The sequence below is a fragment of the Adelges cooleyi genome, unplaced genomic scaffold (assembly GCF_023614345.1).
Source record: "Adelges cooleyi isolate 19-005CV unplaced genomic scaffold, UGA_ACOO_1.1 ACOO_flye_CR_arks_rails_tigmint_CR_PRNA_23, whole genome shotgun sequence".
Lineage (NCBI taxonomy): Eukaryota > Metazoa > Arthropoda > Insecta > Hemiptera > Adelgidae > Adelges > Adelges cooleyi.
Genome location: NW_026095893.1, coordinates 10,499,290 through 10,525,936, shown reverse-complemented (window position 1 = coordinate 10,525,936; position 26,647 = coordinate 10,499,290). Strand labels below are relative to the sequence as shown.

At 31.8% G+C, this 26,647-nt stretch overlaps 1 protein-coding gene across 1 annotated transcript; it reads right to left on the bottom strand.

Moving 5' to 3' along the window:
• Positions 1-5,997: 5,997 nt before the first annotated feature.
• On the bottom strand, positions 5,998-15,057 carry LOC126835607 (ATP-binding cassette sub-family B member 6). Its single transcript, XM_050568295.1, has 14 exons — positions 14,802-15,057; positions 14,069-14,365; positions 13,802-14,001; positions 12,574-12,718; positions 9,134-9,314; positions 8,908-9,068; positions 8,572-8,809; positions 8,306-8,481; positions 7,741-7,946; positions 7,261-7,647; positions 7,000-7,114; positions 6,793-6,933; positions 6,590-6,711; positions 5,998-6,479 (listed from the first exon to the last, which is right to left on the bottom strand). Exons 2-14 carry the CDS (start codon positions 14,357-14,359, stop codon positions 6,320-6,322), a joined length of 2,523 nt encoding a protein of 840 aa, XP_050424252.1. The 5' UTR covers positions 14,360-14,365; positions 14,802-15,057; the 3' UTR covers positions 5,998-6,319.
• Positions 15,058-26,647: the final 11,590 nt, after the last annotated feature.

Below are 26,647 nucleotides of genomic sequence, written 5' to 3'. Positions count from 1 at the left end.
GCGTATCCTCACACACATATATGCGGACACCGGAGGGAAAGAAAATATACACACGCACCCCACCCCGCCGCCGTGATCACCGGGTGTGTGTGTGTATGCCGGCTTCGAGCTGCTCGTTTCAGGGCGGAGTTAGAGCGTGAGATCAAAGACGGTTTGCCGCCAACTCGTTAGTGGGGCACTACGACGGCCAACATCAGGTACGGCGGCGACATCACGCGTACATTATATTATATTTTACTATATAAGGTATATATTATCATAATGTGTACCTAATATTTTTTACCCGTGCTCCATCGTCGTTGTCGTGTCGCCGTCTCTTGATAGGTGTGTGTGTGTATAATACTATGGACCATAATAATATTATCAGGTAAATCCGGATGAACGATTTTCTAATTTTCTTTTTTTTTTTTTATAATAATAATATTATTATTATTTGTGTGTAGTGTGCAGTAATACCGCGGATATACTATTATGGAACGCCGCCGAAAACCTTTTTTCTTTTTTCATTCTAGTTTCTTCGTGGTAAAAGAAAGACCGATCGCGGTGTGCGCAGAACGTATTCCAGTCGTTCGGTTCTAATTCTTTTGAGTCAAACCGCCGCCGCCGCCTTCTAATCCATTATACAATATACATATACACACGTTAATAACAAAGTGGACGTATCGTTTAACAATCGAAAAACATGTCGTGCAGGAGACGCTTTTTTTTTCCTACGTGCGCGCACGTGTAATACTAAATTGTCAATATTATCATAATCTTATTCGTTTTCCGCTAGTTCGCTTATCACTATCGCCATAAACGTGCACGTTGACACGGATTAATATAGTCTGGATTTTAGCCCAGATAGGAGCTAGGTCCCCAGATAGCCTTGGCATTGGTAGGCCCTTAACTTCCCACAAACCAGTGTCGTTTGTTCCCATTTTTAAACAAGGGATTGTCCAGTAATATTGTCATTAGAATTTAGAGACCTTTTGATTGGGAGGGGGGGTTGGAATTTTTCTTAGTCGGGAGCATCTCTAGTTGAAATCCTAGGCTCTATATTAGATTAGTATTAACTTATAACATGTATAAAAGTTTAGCCACACTTTTGGTTATCAATATACATAACGTTTAGATATAGTATTACATTAAATGCATGACATGAACAAGCACGCTAGATTTTACTTCTTCACGTTTGCTCTGAAATTACTTCAATAATATATAATGTAAATGAATCTAGCAAATAAAATCCATGCAAAACTGGCGTGGACTGTGGTATGGTAGTACGTCCTTTTTTAACGGGTGTGTTTCCATATTTAGCACATTGGCTTATTTACAGGGGGTGAACAGGGTGATATATCACCCCCAGAGGCTCTGGGTTAGAGTCCTAATTTTTAAAAATAGGTATATTATAAATAATCCTATTAAATAATATTATAATTATATTTTATTACAAAAGTAAGCAACTTAAATTTTATTAATTTTTTTCACCTAACACACTTTTGACATTTTCATGTCTTAGCCCTGGCACATAACCGAAAAAAGTGTTACCAAAAAAACGTTACGCTGTTATTTTAAATTATGTGTTGTATTTACAACGATCAAACTAGAACTAAATAATAAATTCAGAATAGTTTAAAGGGCCAAATTCTCTATAAATTGTTTCAGGCCAGATATTATGAAAACACTAAAATATTAGCCAGAAACTTGATATGTTTACTAGCCACCTTAGATACTAGCTTGTTACTGTTTTTTTATATTTTATTGAAATATCAGCATAAACTATTTATTTCTACAATTACGGATGTTAAATTAAATTATGTAGCTTAAAATTAATATATACAAACTAGACGGCATTTACAAACAATGGCAAGCAACTTAAAATTAATTATATACAGCGATTATAAGGCAAGGCCGGACTCATCAATGAAAAGGAAAACAGATTTTTAATGATGGGAATGACTGAGGAGTTAAGAATGGAATAAATGCCAAAAGAATTGATATTATAGAAGGAAAGGTGGTGATGAAAAGAATACGAAGTTGGGAAATAGCAAGACACCATAGCAGATGGGGGAAGTCGCATGGAAATTCATCGTCGTGACGAAGGCAGTACGGGGAGTCACTGCTTGTTAATATTACTATTTCATTATCTATAATTCCACCACTACTCTAAATTTATTCGGTACTTCAACGAGACATGAAAATGCTCTTTCGTGGTTGCAGACCCGGCTGAAAATATTTCTTTTCCTCGGTAATCAAACTTTTAAAAATGGATATAAGATTAATTTTGTCCAATTGAAACTTAAAAAAACCTAAAAGTTAAAATAAACAAACTGTAATAAACTAACAAGTTGTTATGACTTATGATTAACCCATTTCCGGCCAAGGATGTATTTATTTTATGGTGCGCGTACGCACCATTGGCCAGAAATGGGTTAGGTAATGAAAAAACATAGTTCACATTTTTTTGTCCGGCCATGAGGGCAAGATCTAGAAGAAAATTGTAAATACGTCACTGATGTAGTACAACAATAATAATAAAAATATATCTATACTATAATTGAAACATAAGCGTGTGCACTGTGTAAATAAAAATTATGAGGGTAGGTATTCAGACAACCAAAAAGGCTTTTGCCTCCTTAGCAGTAATTCGGCTCTTTGTAAAAACGTACTAGTTAATTTTGTCAAAATTATTTTGACGAAACAAACAAAACGATCGAGCGGATCGACATCAAAAGCTAAGATAATGTCTCGTTAATCAATAATTATAAAAATTAAGAAAACTCAATAACCATTAGCGACATTAGAAAATAAATAAATATACCGGCGATTCTTTTAACGTTATACACTAGTTTACTCTAAAAATATTAGCAATTGTGTAGTTATTATTTTTTTTAAAGCAATTTTGTTTATGTTATATATTGCATTAATCATTATTCAAAGTTTTATCTTTTGTAGTATTTCCTAGATTTATCAACTTTTGAAACCTTAATGGTAACGTATGTATTTTATTAAATATTTAAATTAAGAATAACTATGTGCTAAATATTTTGATTGGTCAATAACCAGTTTTGAACCAATAGTTTAGAGTTATTATTAGTTAATATATATAGTTTAAAGTTTAAGACGGTAGGTGAAGTGCGTTTGAGTAGGCAATGCACGCAGATAGAAATAACTACACTCCATGACTCCACCTTTCCTAAATTTTAAACTTAAATAACTTAATAACTATTTATTCGAAACTGATTACCCGTTAATCTATAGTATATATAAACAAATTATCATGAAGTTGCTAAAGAAACATGTATTATATTTAAAGTTTTAAGACTATTATGTCTGATTTTGCTTGCAATTTTAATACTATCTTCATACTTTGGCGAGCGATCATAACCAGTAAAAGTAATTTTTAGCAAAAATGTGATTATAACTGTGTTGAAATTAGAAAACAACCTAAAACGTAACAATTCAAATCTTAATTTTACTAAAATTGGATTTAACGCATGTTACGAATGCGCCACCGAAGATATTTACCAATTACCTAAAAGGTAATAATAATTATCTCCACACAACTCAGAGTCACATACAATCACTTTCTGCATGGCGACGAGAAAACACTATTAATTTGTATCATATAAGATTAGGTATAATAAAAATGGTATTTTCCTTTCAAAAATGTAATACTATAATATTCATAGGTATAACCAAGGCCATATTTCCCATTAGGAAAGATAGGCACGTGCCTAATGCCTATGTCCCCAAAGTAAAGAGGCCTTTCTTCAATATTACAATATCTCTTTTATTTTATGTAATTAAAATGTTTCAACATATTATCAATGGTTTTATTTTAGAATTAATTTAAATTATGTATTTAATTAACATTTTGTATGAGCATGGTACACGTTTATATAGTTACATTAAATATTAATCTATTTACAAATGTTTCTAAAGTGTTCTCGTTTGAGGAGGATTCTATGGCTGAAAAGACGTCTTTAAATTTCAAGTGTCTATTTGACGCTTTTTTTTCCCTTCGGTGCTAAATGTTAGCACTATCTAAAATTGAATTTTCCTCAATTTGGTCAAGCGTCTTCGTAGAGGTAGTTTGTGTTGTCTGATAGTAGTAGGTATGTCTTGAGGTAGCAAAAATAGGATTCTATAATACTTTATAGCTCTATTTATAGTAAATAGCGACTACAATTTATACGTTTTTATTAAGTATAAAAAATTATATTATACTTTTATATTTACCTGACAAACTATTATTTTTTTTTGTATTATTTATAAATACAGTATACTTAGGTCAAACCGCGATAGTTAAACATTGTTCCATCAGTGGACTATCGAAAGAACCATTGTTATCATGCAGCCATAATCTGATCTAGACTATCATGCTGTTAAAAGAAATAATTTTAATTTTTTTATAAAATTTAAAAAAAAATGTAAATCATCATAGTCTGGGGGTTTTTGTTATACGCATATTCTGAAGACAAAATCATAAATATAATAATACGTTATGTGTTAAAAATGACATTGATTTGTATGTTTTATTAATTTTCTTTTACCCTTTAAATAGTTAAAGAAAAAGTAGTTCTTTTTTTAAAAAAAAATTAGAGTTGAAATTTGAAATGTGGTATGCACACAGCACTCTGGCTAGATCATAGAAATTTAACATTATTTTTATAGATGCTGGCCGTTGAAAAAATAAATAAATTATAATACTCACTTAAGTGGTTTCTATAGTAGTAGTAATATAAATATAATAGAAATAGGGGAAAACAATTTCTAGGGGGGGGGGGGTGCATTACAAGTATAAACTTAATTCGTCTGTTTTACCACATCATTTTGTCGCTCTAAGTCATAACCCTAGTTTTCGTCCTTTATAAATATTCTCTATTATAACATATATTCTTAAGGAATTTTTCTTTTTCAGAACTGCCCATAGAATTGGTAGTTGAGCACCATGTCATGCTCTTTTTCAAATTCTATAAAAACCATACGTTGCTTTTTCTTTTCTTTTTATATTTCTCTAGTTACACATATTATTGGCTCAGTTATTAACGTTCCTTACATAAATTCAAATTGATTATCCGACACTAATGATTCACATATCAATCTTTTCTCTACTACTTTCACTTGGTGGCTCATTTTGTTACCCCTATAATTTCCACATTCTTGGATATTGTTTTTATTCTTAAAAACTGCATTTAGATAACATTTTCTCCAAACATCTGTAATTTTTCCCTCGCACATTGCTATTTTGTATACCTTTACTAGCCACTAATTCCGTTACTTCATACTGCTTTTCACAGTTTCACAGGCCATCTATATGATCCTGCTGGTTTCTTATACTGCAGTGCATTTATTTATTTTCAACACTATAAAATAAAAACAATGCTACCAAAAAATACATCTCGTTAAGGGATAACTAATTTTTTAATGGCCTTCGTGTTGCAACAATTTTACAACCGGCATTAAAAAAAATAACTATGATACTTATCTTTACACAACTAACCTAAATTAAATGCTTCAATGTAAAATAATGGTGCTATTAGGTATACCTGTTTATTTTTAATGTGTGACCGTCATTTGTATAATATAATACTGCAGATACCTAATCTTGTCTTGTATGTACCTTCTCATAGATAAGCTTAAAGTAAATAGTATTTGAAGATAAATTATAAATAAAAGTTAATTGTCAAACATTTTGAATTTTTATACTAGTATTTACATGGAACAGAAGTCACAATGGCTAGCCAAATTATTTACCGTGTATGCAGAGTTAGAGGAGATTTAAAATAAGGTTTTATCAAGTAAAAATGCACATTTTGATCAAAATAACATCTATTTTATTGTATCAGTAATTTAACTAAATAGTTGTTCTGTAACCAAAAAAAACAGTACATATTTAATAACAGAGAGCATAAAGAATAATAAATGTCATAAAAAAATCTATATGTTATAAAAAAATTCATTGATGATGAAATCGTATACAAAATCAACAATACTATTTTCAATCACATTGTGTGAATTAAAGTTAACACCAACTTTGTCAATAAAATAAATAACATGTATTTATCTAAGCAACCTTTTAAAACTACAGACTGTAGTGGTAAACTATTCTCAAGTATATTAAAATTATAAACTATGGTAAGTTTCATTTTGCAAAGTGATAAAATAAGATAAAAACTAAAATGTGTTACTTTTAAAACACATTAAATAGATATTTAAAAAATACTAGATACTTGACTTAGTAACTTGTAACTAGCACAACTATTAGAGGATATTTCAAATAATAATCTGACTAAAATTCCCATACAATTTCCCCTATTACATTATTAATTCCCTAAATATGTGAACGGTTTTCAACAGATGGGTCATTTTCGGAATCTTCTACGGTAGCTGAATCATCCACGTTATCAGAAAATACTGTACTGTTGCTAGATTTTAGTTGTTCTGACCACATATCCGCATATAAGCCATTCCTTGTTATTAGATCATCATGTCTATAAAACAAACAAAAACATGTAAATTTCTTTCATAATTAATATTAAAATAAATTTCAACTTTTTAGCATTCATTAATGAAATTTTACATTTGTGTTATTATTAATTACCTTCCGTTTTCATAAATTTCTCCATCTTTCAATACTATTATTTCGTCAGCATGTATTATTGTCGATAATCTATGCGCTACAATTATTGTTGTTCGATTCGCACATACTTTAGCTAAAGCTGCCTAAAAAAATTATTTTGTTGAACACACATTAAATATAGGTTATTCAATACTTCTGCAACATATTTTTTAGTAATAACTTACTTGAATCTGACGTTCTGTCTTAGTATCTAATGCACTAGTAGCTTCATCAAGAAGCACAATAGCGGGTGCTTTAAGCAATGTCCTTGCTATGGCAACTCGTTGTTTTTCTCCACCACTAAGTTTTAAACCTCTTTCCCCAACCTAAGATAAAAAAAAAATCCTTATATAAGATGATGAAACATTAACCGGAATCTTATATTTAATTACTTGAGTTTCGTATAATTCTGGGAATTTCATAACTCTATCGTGAATATCTGCCGACATTGCAGAATTCATCACTTCAGCGTCATTAGCATCAACTCTTCCGTACTGAATATTAAATCTAAAATACGTTATTTGAGAAATAAAAATCTTAGATTTGAAGTTACAGGAAAATAATTCATATATTTTTTTAGCTTGCACAAAGTATTTTTTATTATAATCACTCAACTTATTGTTTATAGTAGCTAAATAGAATATTAAACTTACTTAATACTATTGTTAAATAACACAGTGTCTTGTGGAACCACGCCGATAACTTTCCTCAATGATGATTGTGTAATCATTTTTATATTCTGATCATCGATTAAAATAGCGCCAGAGTCAACATCGTAAAATCTAAACAACAGGCGAACTATGGTAGTCTTTCCGCTGCCTGACGGACCAACTAATGCTAATGTTTTGCCTGGTGGAACTATAAATGATATATTTTTTAACACAGCTCGTTCTTGTTGATAAGAAAATACCACATTGCGAAATTCTACTTGTCCGCCTTTAAGTACTAGATCTTTAGCACCAGGCGCATCTGCAATATCTGGTTTTATATTCATTAAGTCAAACATGTTCTCCATGTCAACAAAGTTTTTCTGAATTGCTCTAGTAATAATGTATAATTAAATTTTATTAAATGTATTTAGTTGCAATAGAAAACAGAAACTTTTACCATACGAAAAAACAAATATAACTAACCTATAAAATGTACCAAAGTAGTTTAATGGTCCATACAGTTGAATGATGTACACAGTGAACAAAACATATTCCCCAACTGTTAATTCATGAGTATTAACAACAAAATAAACACTAAGCAATGAACCAGCTAACAACCCAATACAAACAATAATATTTTGTACAGTATTGAGAATTGCTAAAGACACCATTGTTTTAAATTCTTCATTCTAAAACAAAATTAAATTTATTAAATAATCATTATACTCAATGTTAGAGTGTAATTTTACCAAAATCCATAATGATGGTTAAAACACAACTTGGTAGAAAAGTTAAATTTTAATTAAATTAATTTTAAAGGCATAGCAAATAAAATCGCCTAAATATTTAAATTATAAGGTTTTAATAAGTAGAAATGTATCGAAAAGTTTTTCTGTGAAAAGTTTTGTCGATCTGACAAATTTAATAACAACATTAGATAAAATTTGTTTGTTTTACAGAAAACTATGATGTTGCTTAAACCAAAAAGCATTTCAACCATTATCTATATAACTTCTATGACAATTAAGAAACCCCAATAAAATAATACCTGATAAACCATAATAGCCTCTTTGTAAGCTTGAACTTCGTACTCTTCAGCTCCATAATATTTAACGGTTTCAAAATTTAACATAGAGTCGACACTGCGTGCTTCCATTTGGTTATCTGCTAAATTCATACGACGTTGAAACTTGGTTCTCCATTCAGTAATTGTTATTGTCAACCCTACATAAAATATAAAATGACGAATTGATTATATTTTTACATACATTTTTTTCTTTGTGAACAATTATATCAATTTTGAGTACTTCTTACCTATATACAAGACCATTGTAATAAAAACAATCGTTCCCATCATCCAATTGAAATATGATAAGAAAAAAATAACTGCAACGAGAATATCGATTATAGTGGGGCCGATATTAAACAAAATAAATGATAGTAAACTGTTTGTCGAGTCTGTTCCACGGTCCATAATACGTAATACTTCGCCAGTTTTACGACACAAATGCCATTTCAAACTTAAACTGTGTAGATGCCGAAATAAAGAAACCTGAAATAGTGAAACATACCAAGTTTTAAAAAATTAGGTACTTGAGAAATAAGTAAAAGAGAGACGTTATTTTAATTTTATTAAAAGTAGCTACATACTTCGACTTCTCGTTTGGTATATTGCTGTACTCGAATCCACAAGAAGCTCCTTAGATTGTTTAAAAAACCCATACTCAGGCCTCCTTGTAAAAATTTGATCCCAACATATACAAGAATTAAATCCCATCGAAAGACAAGTGGTTTTGCAGTTAAACTATCAACTATGAACGTTTACAAAATATTAGTAATAATTCATTAAAAAAAAAAAAAAAAAATATTAAATTACCTATATAGCCACTGTATAATGGTACATAGACATTAGCTACACGACCAGCTACAACAAGTAGAAGACATAAAATTACTCGAATTTGAAGTTCCAAGCTCTTTTTTGGCCAAATAAACGGAGCAAGAATCTTTATTTTTCGTTTTGCATTGCTCCACGTTGATTGTTCTTCCGTACGATCGGACTAAAAGCATATTTATACATATTATGTAACACATATAAATTACTAATACACCAAACATATTGTATTTGTATGTAATATGATGAAATCAGTAAATACCATTGTTAAGAATGGTCTGGTACGCCTCATATTGAAAATGTTGCCAATACAAAGTAGTCATAACAAAAGGCTATTACTATTATTATTATTATGTATGATTAACTAGTTTTTTAACTAAAAATTAAATAACTGACAAAAAAAAAATATTACAGACATAGATTATCACATAAAAATATACATAGATTTGCAGTACTAATCAGAATATACTACTTGTCACCATAGATATCTTATAATGACTATACTACAAGATAAAGGTATAGTTAATTAGAGTAAATTCCAAGTGGTATTCTAAGCGCCTCTGGGCAAAATTATCAATTAGAGTTGTGAACTATTTAAATCTACAAGGTAAAGAAGGACCACTCTAATGTGGTATTAATATGTCGTCAATAGTTAACACTTATGTTAAAAAATAAATATATTGATTAATAAGATATTTTTACAAAAATTAGCTACACAGATTGCGTTTTAATTAGTCCATGATTGTTTTAGAGCAAAACCACGCTAAGAAATTTATGAATATTAAATTGTATCTTAATTTTATACACTTAATTTTTAATATAATTTTAATGAAGTTCATATTAGTTAGTTAAAGTATTTATTATATTGTGATTACTATTATTACGAAAACTTACACACCAATTATTATAAAATTGTGTATTGAATGTAATTTTATTAAAAAACAAATAAATAAAATAATAATAGAATAAAATAAAAAAATCAATGTTTAACATTTTAATCTCATTTCATGTAAATAAATAATTTTTTCTACATACTTGATGACAGTTATAAATAAAATATTTATCTAAATTTGATGAGCTGAAACATTGATGAAATGCTTAAATCAGGGTCTCCAAACTTTTTTATAGAGCGGACCAAATCTGAGGTACGCTTTGGCATTGCGGGCCAGAATTGTTTAGAAAAAGATAGAGAGGTAATGAAACTGAAGAGAGAAAATAATTATTTAATTACGATTTTATTATTTTACTCGATTATAAATTACAAAGAAAAAAATTGTTTTATTACAAAACTGAGTAACATGTTAAGTAACATACGAATTACATAAATAACAATTACTAAATGAGAAGTTAGAAATTGCTTATTTTAAAATTGTTTGGCACTTTGCATAAAACTTAGTTGTTCCAATTTGCAGCGTCGCTTGTAAATGTTTATCACTTAAGTTAATACTACACATAGATTTGACGTATTTCATTTTTGAAAAAGTCTGCTCACATAGGTAGAAGCTAAATTTTGAAATAATTTTAAGTCAAAATTTGGAAAAGATTCCTCTGGCGGCAAACAAAAGTAAAATTTGTGTTGTCCGGTTTCCTTGAAACAGTCTTTGAGATGGTTATTTGTTGTGAGCTCAATAAAAGCTGAAGCTTTGCTCGTTTTTCAATTTCTATCGCGATTGAGATTTCTGAAAGTCGAACGCGCTCTTTGCACTTTTGAAATCCTTTGAATTTGCTGCAGGTTGGTTAATGGACCAGAATTTCTTTTATTAGTTGGTTTGTGAATAGACTTGATTTTAATTTAAAAGCTTTAATGTATGAATATAAAATTACCAAGTTTGTGTCTTGAAGATTTAAATTTAACTCATTTAGGCACTGAGTCATTACAACCAGAAATACTAGACCCATGAAAAACCAGCTAACTCAGGCACAACGTTGTTTTTTTCTGTCGTAAATATATTGATTCCTAAAATTATGTGAACATTGTTTTTTAAGACAATACTTCAACTGAGCCAACAGATTTTTCAATAGTAGAGAATATAACTGATGGTGGCTGAGAGCACTTTTTGAATAAAATTTATAATCCGCACAACCACACTCATAGCCATTGGTTCTGCCGCTTAACAAATTCACCATTAGTAAATTTTGTTTTTGAAGTTTCAACCTTATCTGATCGTAGTTTACCAGGTAGTCTACTATATACATGAGTACTTGGTTCCAAAATGTTTACGAATTTTAAATTCTTTCAAAACTGCAACCTTTCCCTTACAAATAACGCACAATGTAAGGTTATTTTGTTTAATGTAGAAGTAATCATAATTCCACTTTTCATTACTAAAACGGCACTCTTTATTGATTTTCTTTCTTTTATATTAACTCCTCTTAAACCAGAAAACAGAATTGAGTATAATACTTGTAAAGCTGGTTCAAATTTCCATTTTGAGAAAGAAGGCTTTATATAAGCCTCAATAATTTTTACTTGCAATCGCTTTACCATAACTAGTTTGAATTCAAATTAAAGAGTGTTAGAAGGCCAAAAAAACATTGAAAAAACTGACGACAGAATAATAGTAATCCTTAGCAACATAAACCAACACAATACATACTACAGTGCTAGATATTTTCACTAAAATTACAAAAAGTAAAGATTTGATTTCGGTGACAGCAGTTGAAAGACAACTAAGAGGAAAAGTCCGTTAGGGAGTTTGCAGTGAAAAGAACATATAATATATGTATGTATATTTTATGTGAAGTCAATCAAAAAAAAAAAAGTTAGCTATGCTCAACTATATAAAAGTTAGACCTTTAATCAGTGGAAATCAGCTTAATGGTCTGACAAATCTAACTATTTAGTTCAAAACGCCTATTTCTTATATTCTTATATACTCAAATATGTGTTAATTACATTAAGATACATCAGACAGTTATGTTATAAATGACATATTTAAATGAGACTTAAAAAAGCCTGTCAAGTCAAAAAATATATACATTTGTAATAATTATAATATTGATATCATGTTAGATTTTGAGTATACTAGCTATTTATTTTTGCAATTAACATTATTATCGATACTGTAATAGATATTTTTTTATTTTAAATAAGATGCAAGTAACCTACATAAATTAGAGTAAAAACCCTATCACTAAGCATTTTATGGAAATGACTTTGCATAATTTGTAAGTAGGCAATATGTATTATTGTATAATATAATCAACAAAATCATTGAAGCCTATGATTAATAAATGTCAGATATTGTGTACTATTTTATTTGATATTTAGGTATGCCTTCACAGTTTCCCGACACATTTTTGTTAAATGTCAAACTAGTATTAAATAAGTAAATGTATTTCTTTCAACGCCACACTTTTACGAGTACCATAACTATCATATGATCCACAACTAATATTTTTACACATATACAACATATACTTACATCCAAAAATAAATCAGATGAATTATTTAAGCTAAAATAATCTCTGGCTGTCATTAATCCAGGTGCTTTCAATCCCAAAAGAAATAGCAACAAGCTCAAAGTGTATTGCATAATGAACAGAGACAATTCAATTTTGCTATTTGTTCTGTAAAACAAATTTAAGTTTTATTATACATCAATTGCTTCAGGTTAGGTAATAGTTGATGTCATTTAATTTATACTTGAAATATAAATTTTTGCCCTTCTACCACACATATTATTAGTGTTAAAACATGTTTTATATATATTATATTTTTGTGAAATTCCATGTTGGATACCTGTCAATTAGCTCCAAATGCTAATACAATATTTCCTACAATAATAAACAATAATTTTCCTGTTTGCACGTCAATTTATCATCTCAACATTTTGAGCTGAATGACGGTTATCCAATAACTATGTAGTTAACTACTAATAGAAAAACATGTGCTGATAAATGCACATTTATTAGAGCACAATATTATTGTATATACTTTTCACAGTTGTTTTATGGAAGTTTTTAAAAACTAAAAACTTAACTAATTAGCTATTGAATTTTCTATTTATTCAAAGTCTACAACCACACTTGTGTAACCATATTATCGTAGGTGTGCATTGTGCACAAATCTTGATTTTATATTCGAGAACAAAATAATTTGGATCAGAGACTAGTCAGTAGTGCAGGCGCATGGCAGAGTGAGAAGGCGGCAGTGTATCAATGCACAGTCGTCGGTTCGAACCAGTGGCGGTTTGTTTCTCCGAACGGACAACTCCCTGGGGGGAAAAATGGCCACCTGCACCTCTCTGGAGCCAACTCGTTTGGTAGCGTTAAGTTGGCAGCCAGCTATGAGCCCAAAAATGCCAAATCTAAACCGTCTAAGCCCCGATCGGCGGGAACAACGGACGTTAAATGTAAGAGAGAGAGACTACATCCAGTAGTGTGCTTAAGATGTATTTCTTTGAAAATATGACATGTCTATGATTATAATCTTGAATTTTTAATTTTTAGCTACTCAAATCTTGAATTTCTACTAAATTGTTAAGAAAATAAAAGACAGCTATTGTAAGTAAATTAATTTATGTAAACACTTATAGTAGTGTTGTGATTCTATTAACAAAATAAATATATAAAACTATTGATTAAATGTATTAACAATTTTAATTAGTCATAGTCGTAATTAGAATATTGTGTGCATATTATTTTCTTTACCTGTCTATGTTAAACCACCAGTCTTCCTTTTTAATGGTAATAAAAGTTAAATTTTTAGCTACAAAAATCAATGTCCAAAATATTAGGAGTACCAATCCATGTCCACGGGCTGGCATTGATGGTAATAAACTATGTCTTTCCATTAATATAAGTTTTGCAGAAAGAGGAAACACAATAACCATTACAGCCATGTAAACAGCCTACAAAATGTACATAATGTTGTAGTAAAGAAAATAATAACAGCATTTATTTTTAACTGAAACTTACCTGAAATCCATATATAACACCATTTTGTAAAAGATATACATCAACAAAAAATTTTGCCACACTCAGTATTGGTAGTAATAACGTTATAATCATCTGTATACAATATAATTTCGACTGCGGTATAACGGCCTGTGATAGAGGTGTACTATATTTTCTGTACACGGACCATTGTGCTGTTCCGAATATAATCATAAATATTGATATTATACTGGCAACACCCGTATCCACAAAACATTCTGAATTTGTACCCTCCTTCCATTCATAAAAAAATGATCCATTAGGACAAAACATTGTTAACTATAACAAACATAACAAAAAAAAAAAATTAATAATATGTTAAGACCAAGATAACAAACTTTAGAAAATTCCTAAGTTCTATTACCATTATACTATTACTATTTAGATTTAAAGTAAGACAAAATATTTAACAGCATTACCATAAATCTATTAACAGTAGCTAATACATAATTTCTTGTTAATTTTCGGTTAATTACACAGTTTATCTGTGACAGATATGTTTTAAAATAGGTATTACACTAAGTGGTAAAATATTGTATGGCTAGGTGATTTTAAAATTAAGCTAAGATTGCTAATATGAAAGCTAATACTTAAGAATACATTTTGCAACAAAACTTTAACTGTATTTTTCGATAAAATGGCAAAGGAATATACAAACTTCTGTCATCCTACCAGAGAAATACAATTAATTAAAAGATTTTACATTCCAACCTACCTTCTTTTTTAGTCAGCTAAAGTATCATACATATAATATAATTTTTCATGTTTTAATACACACTATTGTAGCGTTATTATCAAAAAAGTAAAAGTCATTAAATATTTAGTTTACTAACACAAATTGTATCACCGAAATTTACATAATTAATTTCATTTGTGATTTGTAGATGACATATCTAATGAGTAATGACTAATAAGCAGGTACAACATTGTAATATAACTACCCATTGGCTATTTATTGTTTTCAGCTAACTAATGCTAATCACTACCATTTTCAACATACGATTAAAAACATAACCTTAAAATTTAACGTACGAATGATAAGATATAACATTTAATTGTTATCACAACACCAGAATAATCAGAAGGGAAACTTTGAAATATTACATGGGTTCTTATTATAGCCGCCAATAAAGGCCGGCTGCTCTATTGTTTTCGCGACTGGGAGTCAGACTATAATAGACGGATTATAAATAATTCCAGGAAAAACCATGATAATTGTACGTAATCCGCCAAAAAAAAAATGGCGGGACACTTATCAGTGCCGGCCTAAGTTTCCCTTATGGTTCTTATTTTGTACTATTAAGCCGGGTCAATTACTACCGCACAAAACGTTTGTCAATTAAAAGGGGTATTGTGCTCGTGTATGTGTACGTTCCCACGAACATTTCTTAGGTGTTTGATGTTTCCCACAGAGTACCAAACATGTTCGCTAACGTTGTTTTGCCCGGCAACGTGGACGCGGCTTTATAGTATCTGTCTCCCAGCCGCGAATACGATATCAGGCAATCGGCCGCCTTCAGTGGCCCATAAGGCCCATTTAATTTGTTTACAACTTCCCTTCTGGTTATTCTGTAGGTGTAGTATGACCATCGATATGTATAGATACCAATAATCTATATTATGATACCTTCATTAAACCTAATTATTATATTATTAACTATTGTCTATCGATAATTTTAATTTATCATTATTAGTAGCTAAAAAATAAACAATAAAAAGCCAGTATATGAGTGGGGTCGGGGCATAGTGGGGACGGGGAGGTCACAGGTTTACAGAAATTATTAAGTGAAAGTGATAAAATCACTTTTAGAAAAACGTTTCTATGCGAATATGTGGATAGGTTTAAACCAGTAGGTAGAGTCTTAACCGAGAGCACAATAAAAAAGTATGATACATAAATGATTAGTAGTAATAAGTCAGTTGTTCGGACTGTGCTTTGTTTTTTTAAAGTGATTTTATCATCCCCAGCCATTTTTTTTTTGTGATTAGTTTGCATTGATTTTTGTTTTAGATTTGTGAATGAGCTCGGTCAACGCTTCGGTGACTGTAATCATGCTAAATTCTTCCTTCTTTCGTTTTTCTTTCCTCTAATCCTAATTCTTTTGATTGCAATTATTGCTATTTATACACATTTCTTGAACACTATCGACATTTTAAATTTAATAGTATTTGCTTCGTTTGATTTTCAGTTCGCAAACGCTTCAGAACAAATCCTGATTCAAGTTAGTTAACGCGACCCTATAGTAATGTTTTATGTTTCCATTATATTATTCTCTTTAACACAAAAATTGCTATCCAAAACAAGTAAATAAATCTGTGGTGTTCAGTCAAAATATCTAAGTGTAATTAACGAAAAACATAACATTTCAAAATTAACCAAATAGTAAAAGTTTATTATGTAGTGAAATATATCATTTTGGTTTTTGAAAAATTATATAGGTACACAATTTGACAATTGATTATTTTGAATTTGAAAGAAATTGGATATTCTTGTGACACTTTTGGATCCTTTCTGAAAAAAAAAGTTATTTTTATTCATAGGTCAAACAGAATTTATTTTCATGTCACTATTGTTAAAAAAACGATTGTAAATTGTTTAAGTATGTTACAGTAAATATACTTTATTAAAAATAGGTACCTTGCCTTTAAAAAAATGTTACTCACTAGAAAGGTATAAACTATTTTGGAAACTTTAGTATAATAAAGATATTTTGTCTTGTACTATTTTAGCTAAATCATATATATTCAACAGAAATATACCTACACTGGACTATAGTGGCTACCATGATGGTGGTCGCATTAATTATTGTTGTTCAAAATGAAAGTCGTACAGACCCGATCGGAATTTTAAGTTATATCAAGTAGAATATTATATATTATATTATTATATATTTATACTATGTTTTATTATTGGTAAAAAGTTAATTTCAAAAATAATTTTCATATTTTTCTCCATTTTCGTTGTCGTCGTCTTCTTTTTCCAATTCGACATTTCTTTCGAGGTTGTAGAGAGCGCCGTCATACCCAAAGAATGCTATGGTAGGGTCAAGGTTTTTTGTTCTACATTGTTTTAAAAACATGTATTTTGCTAAGTAGACGCAAGTACCCACCATAAAAATCGTTTGTTCTTTTATACGCCGGTAAAGACGTCTTCGCGTGACGCCAAGTCGATTCAATTGCATTTGTGTGTGCACCGGTCTCGGGGTCTTTAAAATTAATGCTGTGGTTCACAGTAAGGTGATTGTACCCGTATTCGCCCAGTCTGTCGTACGCCTAATTGCAATAATAATAATAACAATAATACGCCGCTGGTTCTTTTATTATTTGTTTACTAAATAAAATAAATACCTTCTAACAATCCGAAATTATTGTAGTGCCCGTCGCCTGGTTTTATTTATTCCGAAATAAATTAATACGAGCGTATCGGCATTACGGTTTTCAACTGGGACGAGAAAACATTGACCGCTTTCATGTTCAATTCCACTGAAAACCCATTGGCCTTCTACTCTGTGATGGTATTTACGGCGACCGAATTTCGACTCATCGATCTACACCGTTTTACCAATACCTCCCAATTGAGTTTTGTTTAGATCATCGCATCAAACGTTACTTCCCTACAGACCGATCCCCAATCCACAACAGTTTGATTGGCCAATCGAAGTTGCATTTGAATAACGCTTGATGGACAATTTATCGACCATAGGTTCACAAAACCACAAATGGAAATTAAAGGTAAGCAGAACCGGTAAAAGAACGTCGACTTACGCAATGAAGCACTTTTATAAATAATACAAATTAAATTTAAAACGAAATATTGCTTATTTTTACCTGTAGTTGCAAACTACTTTTTTCTTTGTACGACTTTCTGTTTTAGTACGACATTGCCATTTAAAAGTATCTACTATCTAATACACTGCCATCACTAACTAATACCATTAAATGGTCCTTTTAAAATGACAAAATTGTTTTATTACATTTTGTAGGTGTCGCAGTTTTGAATCATATGGCTATCAGGGCTTTAGTACTAATTTAGTAGGTATTGTCGTTAACTTGTGTGTATTTTGACGTCCGATTGTAATAATAACTGCATATTAGGTAGGTATGGATGCACGGTACAGTATGGATCGTTGTCGGTACAAACACCAGCCATATAGAGCATGGATGGCGTCGCATAAAAGAATCTATTGTCCAGTCTGCAGAAGAAATATTAACTAGGGAAAAACCAGCACCGAAACGCGAATGGATAACAATGGAAATAGTTCAAGATATAGAAAGAAGAAGATTGCTTAAAAACAAAACAGATGAAGAAAGTAAAAGACAATATAAGACGTTAAGAAATAAAATAAACCGTGAAGCAAAAAAAGCCAAAGAGATGTGGATTGAAAAGAATTGTGAAGAAATAGACAATATGATGAAATACAATCAACAGGATAAGGCATATAAACTCATTAAACGATACTTCAATGAAAAAAAGTCACAATGCACACACGTAAAGGATAAAGAGGGAAATTTACTTATAGATGAAATAGCGATAGCGAATAGATGGAAAGAATACGTAGAAGAACTATATGGAGAAGAAATAAACACCGACTTACTCGTTGAAACCCCAACCGACGGCGACTTTGATTCAAATGCAGATACAAGGATTCTAAAATCAGAGTTTGAAGACGCACTTCAAACAATGAAGAAAAACAAAGCACCAGGCCCAGACGAATTAAACACAGAACTCCTACAGCAGACAGGGGATGAAATAAAGAACGCTCTGTACGAACTGTTATGTCAAATATACGAGACTGGGAAAATTCCGAGAGATTTTGGATGTAGTAGATTAGTTATCCTACCAAAAAAACCTAGAGCCAACCAGTGCGAAAATTTTAGGACCTTAAGCTTGATATCGCATGCGGCTAAATTACTAGCAATAATTGTAAGTAAAAGGATAAGTAAGAGGATAGAAGCTAGATTAGCAAACGATCAATATGGTTTCCGGAAGAACAAAGGAACCAGGGAGGCTATTTTAGGTCTGAGAGTAATAATTGAAAAGCAAATTGAGAGACAAAAAATCACTTATATGGCTTTTGTAGACCTAGAAAAAGCATTTGATAGCTTAAAATGGACAAGTCTCTTTAAAATTTTGGAAGAAACAGAGATAGATTTTAAAGACAGACGTATTCTCTATAAAATGTATAAAGAACAAGAAACCATTATTAATATTAATACAACAACAGTGACTGCCAGAATCCAAAAAGGTGTGAGACAAGGGTGCCCACTTTCACCTGCATTGTTCAATGTATTTATTGAAAAAGCAATAAATGTCATAAAGCTTTGGTTAGAACAAAAAGGAATTGGAGTAAAAATAGGAGGGGTACTAATAACAATGCTTCGCTTCGCTGATGATATAGTCGTTCTTGCAACATCTGAGGAAGACTTACAAGCAGCGTTAAATGTAATGAATATTACGTTCAAAGAATATAGTCTGAAAATAAATGCAGCCAAGACCAAAGCCCTAGTATGCTACAAGAAAAACATACCATCTATAAATATAACATTAGAAAACAAAGAAATTATCCAAGTAGACTATTTCAAATACTTAGGCAGCATTATAACAGACGACGGGAAATCAACCAAGGAAATTAGAAGCAGGATAGGTCAAGCAAAGAATACATTCCTTAAAAAGAAAAAAATACTAACATCAAAAAATATGAACATAGTAACGAAGAAACGGCTCATAAAAACATACGTCTGGAGTGTGGCATTATACGGAAGTGAGACCTGGACAATTAATAAGAAAGAAAAAGATATGTTAGAAGCTCTGGAGATGTGGTGTTGGAGAAAGATGCAGAGAATAAGCTGGACTGATAGAAGATCAAATGAAGACATCCTGAGGACAATAGATGAAAAACGAACATTTATAGACATTATAAAGAGAAGGAGATGGCAGATGATAGGACACACGTTGAGACATGGAGATGAATTGCATAGTTTAATAATTGAAGGAATGATAGAGGGTACAAGATCAAGAGGAAGACCTAGGACGAGATACATTAGCCAAATAATGCAGGATGGAGGAGTCACTTCCTACAGGGAACTTAAGAATATGGCAAATGATAGAGAAAAATGGAGAAGCCATTTATTGTAAAACATTTGTTAAAAACCAATCTTCGGATTGAAAAACAAAAAAAAAAAAAACATTTTGTAGGTGTCGCAGTTTTGAATCATATTGCTATCAGGGCTTTAGTACTAATTTAGTAGGTATTGTCGTTAACTTGTGTGTATTTTGACGTCCGATTGTAATAATAACTGCATATTAGGTAGGTATGGATGCACGGTACAGTATGGATCGTTGTCGGTACAAACACCAGCCACGAGTCATTGAGATGGAGTAACACGTTACACACGTGTATCTATTGTGACGCGTGTAATATTACAACAACGGGCAAGTGCGACCGCTCGGAGTTCGTCGATCACGCTCCGCCCAACCGCCACTGATTGGTCATTTGGGTGTGACGCTGTCTCTCCAATGACAACGGCTTGCTTTTGTATGCGGACAATACAACACCCGTACGCTGGTGCTGCGTTTGGAACGGTTTGTTCTGATAATCTAATTTCAATATGTTCATACGACAGTGGCAAAACATTTGATTGTTTGAACTCTTGTGTTAATAATGAATATACAATCACACTATTAAGTTGATAGCGGATGACGAAAAAATGTAATATACCTATATTTCACACAATTTGACACATATTCGTTACACAATGCGCTTTGGACTATCCGAGCTTGCCGACTAGCAAAACACTACAATTTTTATCACTCGGCAGTCGACCATGTACCAATACATTACACATTTTAATGAATAGGTATTTCAATCAAAAATTTTATACTTTCTTTCGGTTTTTCATGAATTGCACAATAGTTCTGGCTTATTTGCTTATATACAACTGAACTCGTCCACTACCCATAATATTCTAATAATTTCTATAAATTTAAAATTATACATTTATCTTTATATATATTTCATTTATTTATCTTTATATCAAATGTAAAAACATAGTTATTTTTAAAACTAAATACGTACCTATGCATAATCCATACAATGCAGCTACATTATTAAACCAAAAATATACCAGTATTCGAATTATAACGTCCAAACCAAGTAGTTAAAATTTATAGCCGTACTATTATTATATGTATTTTTTTTTAATTATTAATTACCCGGTGTTTGTAATACCTACATATGGTGGCCAGGTAGCCGGTAGGTCCTTGACAATACATTTTGAACCAGTGGCGGGTTTAAGGGGTGGCTAAGGGGGCAGTAGCCACCCCCCCCCCTTGGGACTAAGCTATTTATTTTTCTAAAGCACGTATTATGATATATCAATAATTATTATAAAATATCGTCATTGAAGAATATGGTTATTTAATATTTATGGATATTTGAATACTTAGGATTCAAGCTATTTTTGAATTGTTGGATTTGGGATTTATAATACAGCTAAGTAAATTCTTGATCCTCAATTAGCCTCCCCTCCCCCTTTGGTGAGTGATAAAACCCGCCCCAGTTTTGAACTACTAGTTTTTGAAGGCTCAACTAGTATTCCGTATTTACAAATTGTTTGTGTGTAGGTGCCCCTTGGAGCGGCTTTGGGCTTTACATCCGAGTCTACTTATAAAGGTTTGACCTGCTGACTAAGTGCAATAAACCCCTGCCCAACGGGCGCAGTCCGGCTACCGCGGTAAACGCGTTAGACTGGCGATGCCCATACTGCGGGCCCGGGAGGGGGGCCCGCAGACCTCGGTCTGTGCCCCGGGACTGAGGCCTTTGAGTTAGACTCGTGGGGGTTGTGAGTCCGCTAAGTTAGATGCTACTAGCGCCAGGCTAAGCCATCGAAAAGATATACTCTTCTGTACCTAATGTTTCTTAATTGACACATAGAGGTTGGTAAAAAATAAACTATAATCAATAACTCGTTTTTAATACGTCTTACAATTTATTCATGTATAAAAATTACAGTTATCAGTTACTGTAGTCTATTACAACGTTTGTTTATGGTTTAAGCGCACTAAAATTATTTGTCGACGAATAAAGGATTAATTTTACAACGTTGAAATAACTCGCTTTGTCTGGAATAACTGAAAACTCATAATCGGCCAACTCATTTATTACAACCCTCTTTTTAGTTGGCAACACTGAGTGGTACGTTTCAATGAGGGTGCGGCGAGAAAACCGCGTACCGGTGGCCGGGACGTTTTCCCTGTCTGGTGGGGTAGCCGCACCCTAACGGCACGGTGGCCGCCGTAGTCACGAACACGCGCGCGACGACGGCGCCGCCGCCGCACCGTTGTTGGTCGGCCGCCAACTGCAGTGGCGGGAGGTGTCCACGGCGGCCGTAGTGCCGCGATGGCAACGTCGCATCGCCGGTACGTGGGTACGGCAGTGGCAGCGGCGGCGACGGGACGCGCCGCTCTCTCGCACGCAAACGAGCGCGTCCAAGGTTCTTGCGTCCTACTTGCCGTCGCGTCGAGTCGTTTTGCCTTGTCGTATGTGCGCGCGCGCTCTCGCCCGTTCCATCCACTGCTCGGTGGAACGTAATTGCGCGGCAAGAAGAAGAGGGGGGACCCTACATTTGGCGGCTAGTGAAAAAAAAAAAAATTCATACGTATATAATACAACACACCGGCAGTCGTTTTTCTGTGATTACACTGTTGCCGCGCAGCGCTACGCGTTATTGTTGAACGATGTCGTTGTCGTTGTTATGCAACGTGCGCTACTATTACCCCATGCGTCAGCAGCGGCAACGTCGCCGCCACCGACGGGCTGCAACAGCTGCCGCCCGGTGTTTTGCTGGCTCTCCGCCATGTTGTAAGCGTGTGCCGATGAATCCGCTGAAAACTGTTGATTTTCGTCGTTGTCCATTTTAAATGTTGTAAAACCGATTCGATGTAGGGCGGTACTTTAAACTAGGGCGCGTAGATACATCGGTAACTAACAATTAGGTACATTATTTGACTACGTGTAACTAAGCACTTGTTATTAATCCATTTACCTTTAATGAAACTATAAGCAATACTTTACGGTGAATGGTAGGTAATCAAATAATATGTTGTGTGATATAGCCGATGTGTCTTGCGGTATAGGCACATTATAAGGAGAAGCACATTTTTTAAGTGCATTTATTTTAATGGCGTTGACTCGAGGTGCTTGTCATCATATTACAATATAATGGTCAATGGACCTATATTGTATCTATATTCTATACATACTATTTCACATCAAGATCCAGGATATCTATTTTAAAGTTTTGGATAACAAAATACCTATACCAATAATCGACAGGATTATCATTTGAATAATTATATATAAAATACATTTAAATTATTGGGTTTATTATTTGTTGTATTGCAGTTTAAACATTGTACATGACTTAACTATGACGAGTGTGGTACATAAATTAAAAAGTACTAGTTGCCTCCCGAGTATAAATAAATAAAAAAGTTGTATTTTTATAATTTGTTTTATAATAATATAGTATTTTATGCTGTACTAATTTTTAACCCAACAAATTATATTAAAGTAACCATGTTTAACGTCTGGCTGTCTGCATAGATTTTATCTGTGGGTATTCTGAATATCAATTTTATTTATTTATTCGTTTGCCAAAATTCTTTATTCTGAATATCAATGATTACCATTATAGTTTTTAGTAGTCCGTGGCCCGTGGTGTCTATAAAGCGGCGATTGCGTGGTATTGTTTTTATAATTTATGATGAAAGTACCCAGGGAAATGATAAGTGAAGAAGTAAAAACAAATTTTGTTCCAAAAAAAATGTGTAAATGATAAAGGACAACGATGGAACTGTACAGCAAAAACATGCAGAGCTTTTCTTAAGATAAGCACCGGTGATAGAATCGAACCATTTATGTTAGATCATAATTTTGAGGGTCTATTAGATCAAGTATTAAATAGAAAAATCATGAGTAATATCTGCAATTAAAAGAAGAGCTATGTCGGAAACGGTAGTATGTGAAAGGTAGGCCAAAATTGGTACATATACAAATACATAGACAATTAAAAAAAAACTTATCTATTAATACATCAACCACAACCGATGTATATTATTTACCTGACTTAAAAATTATCGTTGGGAGGCAATTTGGATATGTTTGGGAGGCAACTTGGATGTCAAATATTGACTATCTGGCTGGGGAGGTAACTATAGTACTTTTTGGTGCGTGATTATGTATAGGAACTTTTCGTCATATCAACAGGTTTCTCATTTGTTAAAATTTTTATCATTCGAGCATTACAATAGTCAGAATCATTTTTTTCTTTTTTATGACTACGTTTTTCACATTCATAGTAAAACACATTTTCCCGTTGCTTATTTTTTAACACGGCATAAAATTGTTTATGTTTTACTATTTTATAAAAATGAATTATTTTTTTAGTTTTTGAAAGCCACGTATACACTCCGTGCATACCATATCTAGCCGAATTTACCGAAAGATACGGTATTCACAATTGGAGTGTGTATGGGTTATGGTTTGGTGCTTGCGGATCAGTCTCCTACTTCCTGAAGGACTTTTTCAAGGCTCACGGATTCACAATGACGGTTTTCTGTGATTGGATTTCAAGGGGAACCCAAAGATCACTAGACCTTTTTAAATAATAAAAACTTATTAACATTTTTGAGAATATACTTGTATGATGTATTTTTCAAATATGGTGATTATTAAAAAATTATAGATTGATAAGATTTGAAAACCAAAACAAAATTACATGTAAAGTCATACACTCAATTTCATTTGTGGATTTTGTGCAAAACTGGCTTCTACCGTGTAAATGAAGACTTCAACAGACATTTAAACCGTTCAAGTGAATTTTGCTAATTCGCAGGGAGTGTACGGTCTGTCTAAGAAAAAAAATTGCAGGTGAATCAAGTGTGGACAGCTATTTAAGCGTGTATATAACAAATAATTCGACATTTATAAAATATTTTTTTTAGTTCTGTGATAACAACTAAAAATTGATACAAACAAAATTAAACGTCCTAACACAATTTTGTATTAATTATCATTAGGGCGATTAACGAATGTACAAAGCAAATTGTTATTGTAAAGTACAGTGGTACAGTGATTAGTGATATTTAATAATGGTATGTATCTATCCTAGGACATTTTTTTTTTAGAGGGAGTTCCGGGTAAACTTCATTTTTCAGAGAGGCAAGGGAATTAAACGAAATGAGATAATTTTTTAGACGGGTCATAATCACTCATTAGCGTTACGCCGTCACAAATAGATATGTTAAGTGATATTCAAAGTTAAAAATATAATAATACAAGCTTTTTTTATTACTGACTTAATTTTTTAAGTCATGAATGAAGTTGTTTTGAAAAAATAGTTTTTCTAGAATGTGGACTAGTTTATTTTACATCAAAATCAAATTTGACACAAAAATATATTGGTTATAAATTACAACAATTAACAAAAACAAAATTATAAATATCAAATATGGAAAATAAAAAATCGTAAATAATATTTTCTACATTTACAATCATGAAATAGTTATTTTTATTATGATACAGGTTTACTTTATAGATTATACTTATACACGCGTAAATAAATCAAGTTATTATTATTTATTTTTGTACGTCTGGTTAATCAATTGATGGTCGGTGTAATAGAAAGAAAAGATTAAATTAAAATAAAATGGGGGTTTTTGGGGTATGAAATTATTATTATTTTTGTATTTTAAATTTTCTCTAACCAAGAATGTATATATAACTTAACTTCCAATTACGCATAGAGGAAAATGGAATTCTTATAATGAATGTAGCAGGGACTGTATCCTCAGTTTTTTCGAGTTACTGCCTAATTTCACGGACAAAAATAATAAGTTACAATTTATTGGGACACAAAAATTGTATTGTACGAATAACTGAACATTTTGATGAAACTTGGCCTGACTATTTATTTAGTTATTTTAATTATAAATGTGTCGAATCCCTATATTATAGATAATTACAGTTGATCCGTTAGTTATGTAATGCTGCAGGTATTAAAATGTAATTCTTTAAAGGGGTGTTTCCTGAATGCGTCCCGTTTTTACTTTTTTCATAGCCCGAGTACGTCCGCAGTCTTTAAACAACATTTTATTCAATAGCCCGAAGGCGTCCACAGTTATCAATCGACAACTGTAATAATAATATACAATAATTATTAGAATGACTGTGGCAACGACAGGGGAAATCACATTTAATTTTAAGCTTAGCCTTCGGTATTAACTGAGCATTAGTTAACGTTATTTGTATAAAATACAAGTGTTTTTTTATTTTCAAAATGGCATTATCAAAGAAGATGATGAGCCAACACGGTAAGCAAATAATATTTATTGTTGAGTACAAATTAAGATTTCATAAAACATTAAAAAATGATGTACAAATAGCATATACGGCCACGCAGACAATAAGAAAACCGAAATTGAAGACTTGTAAAAAAATTGATTTTATTGATGAAAACATCAAATAATTTAAAGCTGGTCAAATGACCAGATTGGATTTT